The sequence below is a fragment of the Olea europaea genome, chromosome 18 (assembly GCF_002742605.1).
Source record: "Olea europaea var. sylvestris chromosome 18, O_europaea_v1, whole genome shotgun sequence".
NCBI lineage: Eukaryota > Viridiplantae > Streptophyta > Magnoliopsida > Lamiales > Oleaceae > Olea > Olea europaea.
This window is the reverse complement of record NC_036254.1, coordinates 27,978,617-27,982,075: the sequence shown is the minus strand read 5'-3', so window position 1 is coordinate 27,982,075 and position 3,459 is coordinate 27,978,617. Positions and strand designations below refer to the sequence as shown.

Genomic DNA, 3,459 nt, shown 5'->3' with positions numbered 1-3,459 from the left:
CTTGAGATGATCTTCAGTGCATTATGGCAATCGCCACAAACATGAAGGTTCTTAATTATTTGCAGTTGGATCGAGCTGGAAAATTCATTAAATCTTGGGCAGTAGTAAGTCTCTCATTGTGAGCCATAATAGCTTCCTCTTTAGCTTTTTGGTCAATGTCTGTTATGAAAGTAGTAGCTTTCACATGTTTCTTCAGCCTCCCCCGCCGAAACATCGTGTATATATATTCATGACAAGGGTGAGATTTATCTCCCGCTCTATTCTCGAAGACTTTACTAGTCTAGAGGATTTTGATTACTCAATTTCTTTTTCTCCCCTGAAAGGTCAGAAGCTTTTATTGACATGAGGCCTACTCTTGATTGCTCATCCTTTATTGGATTTAAGAAAGAAAGAAAAAAAAAATCCTTAAAATTTAGGAACAAAAACAAAAACAAAACATGCAATTGTTATAACCATTAGACATATTAAATGAAATAATTAAAGTGAATGCTTGGAAAATGTCATAGTTAAAATAAGATGTGCATTAATATAAATGAAGTATTTGTGGAACTTCACATTCATAATGTAAATATCATTTATCTATAAGAAACTGAATTTTACATTAAGAACTGATAATCCATTCTAACCATCTCTATCATCTTCAATTGCAATGATTTCCTCCCTTCCCTCGTCGCCATTTTCCTTTGCATTCTTGTACATAAAGTACAGCATCAATTGAAGTATACCAAAGATGGAGCCAAACATACTCGGAATCTATTATCGAAAAGAACATATATATTCAAAATCAAAATATATACTCTGTGTATTTATGTATATATATATATACTTACCACTATAGAGCAGTCATTTTGCAATATGCCGTAAAGAAACCACACCGCAGCACTTATAGTGAGGGAAAGCGATGGAAGAAATGGCATGTATTTGACACTTTTGGTTCGAATGACTTTTCTCTAATGTCAAAAATCGATGTTAATATAATATCATAAATAAATAAACTATCACAGCATAAAGATAATATATTTAAATTACCACAATGCACAAAGGTGAAACATATACTAATAGTGAAAAGAACATGCAAATCCATCCAACAGCATCGGTGCGCTCGCCGCCTTTCATTAGAAGTTGAGTCAGTACGATAATCAGAATGAAGACAATGGTATTTGGCAAAACAACCATAGTCAACATCTGCATCTGTTACAATTAAAATATATATTAAGCATTTCACTAAAAATAAAATTATGAGTTGATATTAACTTTTAATTAGTACCCTACCATAGTATCTCTCGTTGCATAAAAAATGTACAAACAAATATACGTAATTTGTATGAGACAGCCAGTGGAGTTTATCGTAATAAGCATAGTGCTGTTTGTCTTGATAACTGCATAATAGATCCAAAATAATGAACTAAATAAACTAGTAACATATGGAATGGATTGAAATCCTTCTGTAGATTTTCTCTGATAAATTTGGCAGAATGTTGGCCTGCAAAAATTAAAATAATTATTTTCGAATATTAATTTATTTTTAAAAGAACACGACGAAAACAAAATGTGGACTCACATAGGCGCAAAGTACACCATCAGTGAAATAACGTTTCCTGTAAAGTTGTTAAAATATATGTGTATCAGGAAATCACGCACAATAAATATTATCATATAGAAACACAACACTAAATTAAATATATACCTATAATTCCAAATGTATAGGCTAATTGATTCATCTTGATCAACGGATAGCAGTAACCAAGTTTAGAATCCAACCCGCCAGATGATTACAGTTCTTCGTGTTCAATATGTATGAATGATGAGATTGGGGTGAAAACACCAATTTCAGACACCACAAGTTTGAGCAGTAGAATTACTTTTTACTTGTGATACTAAACCTCACACGAAGGATAAAAGAGATCTGTGATGTTAAAAAGGTATTGAAATCAAAATAAGAATACGTTTAAGAAATAAACTCTTGAATTATCGATGAGATGTTAGCAATACTAAGTATAATTCAATCTAAAAAACAGCATTAGAAGTGTGAAGTAAGACCACAGACCACACTAATTGATACACACTGAAATGACACTGTATCAAACAAAATTCAACAAGTAAAATATCAGACCCTGTATAACAATATCTGTAGTTCTTCAAGATGCGAAACCACGATTGATTCACAAAGATCCAAAAACTATCAGAACCAAAAAAAAGACCCTGTATATAAATATATATATACAGCAGGCACAATAATATCAGAACCAAAAAATTTCACAAAGATCAGTACAATGTGCTTGCCAAATCCAATTAATACTATCAAAACATTACTGATTTCAGATAATTTCAGCTTCATTTTTAAGCACGTGAAATTTTTTTTATGAAATTTCATAAAAGACCGTCCAAGATGGTTCTGCATTATTACAAATTCCCAACTAATCGTAGCAGGTAATTGATGTACTTAAATCACAGTAAAATAGCAGCATACTCAGATTTTTATTTATTAATTTGTTTATGTATTTTTATTTTTAAGATGAACATAAAATAACCAAGATACCTTAATTCGTAATAATTCAGAACAGCCCAAGAAATCCATATATCTGGAAAGATTAACAGAGTATAAATGATAGAGAAAACCGGAGATACAATGGAATGCAGAAACAAATGAAAGTGGAAGAGGCTCAATGGTTTCTAGAAGCAGATAATTTACTTGCTTATGAATATGGCGTCGTTTCCATTATATGAATAATGAAATAACCTGATAATGAGAGAGTAGTAGAACCGGTTATAGTGTGAAGTGGAGGACAGTGTCACGAGCATTCCCTCTTTTATATTAAAGGCAATGATTTCATGGTCCAGACAGGTGCATTTACGTAGCTACCTGAAAGATTGCCATTTGAGTACCTTCACCATTGCTTTTTGACGTTGACAGATTAATTCAACTTATTTCCCACTTTCATGTGAAAAAAAAAAAAAAAAAAAAAAAGGGTTAATTTTATAGATGATCACTGAAGTTTGTAATCTACTATATATTAAAAGGGAGGATTGAGGAGAAATTTTAATTTACCCTTATGTATTTAGCTATATACCCTTATTTAATTTTAATTTTGTTAATAATTAATTAATAGCATTAATTTCTTACATATTTACTCATATGTCCAATATATCCTTATTTAATTTTGGTTTTGTTAGTAATTAATTAATAACACTAATTCAATTTATTCAACATGAAAAAAAAAAAAAAAACACCTAACTATAAAAGATTCTTTAATAATCAGCCTTATACCTATTATGGAAGAATTGGCGAAGCCAATCGAAAATGATTTTATCACTACACAAATTCAAAATGAAACTCAGAGCGAGAATCTCTTTTTTCTTTTCTATTTGTTAATAATTCCCTAAATTAATCTTTTCAATAATATATAATTTTTTATCAACGTCTTTTATTACAAAAATACAAATTAAATTTCTTTTCTC

The 3,459-nt window shown here is 30.3% G+C and overlaps 1 protein-coding gene across 1 annotated transcript; it reads right to left on the bottom strand.

Moving 5' to 3' along the window:
• Window positions 1–440: 440 nt before the first annotated feature.
• On the bottom strand, window positions 441–2,707 carry LOC111368053 (bidirectional sugar transporter SWEET15-like). Its single transcript, XM_022989231.1, has 7 exons — window positions 2,540–2,707; window positions 1,688–1,906; window positions 1,562–1,598; window positions 1,273–1,483; window positions 1,030–1,191; window positions 831–950; window positions 441–753 (listed from the first exon to the last, which is right to left on the bottom strand). The coding sequence occupies exons 2-7, from the start codon at window positions 1,719–1,721 to the stop codon at window positions 622–624; spliced, it is 696 nt and encodes a 231-aa protein (XP_022844999.1). The 5' UTR covers window positions 1,722–1,906; window positions 2,540–2,707; the 3' UTR covers window positions 441–621.
• Window positions 2,708–3,459: the final 752 nt, after the last annotated feature.

Excerpts from the sequence above, each read along its gene's own strand:
- LOC111368053 (XM_022989231.1), bottom strand. The coding sequence starts at position 1,721 with ATGAATCAATTAGCCTATACATTTGGAATTATAG. Across the intron at positions 1,484-1,561 it reads ATGGTGTACTTTGCGCCTAT|GCCAACATTCTGCCAAATTT; the intron begins GTGAGTCCACAT and ends TAATTTTTGCAG. Across the intron at positions 1,192-1,272 it reads ATGCAACGAGAGATACTATG|ATGCAGATGTTGACTATGGT; the intron begins GTAGGGTACTAA and ends TAATTGTAACAG.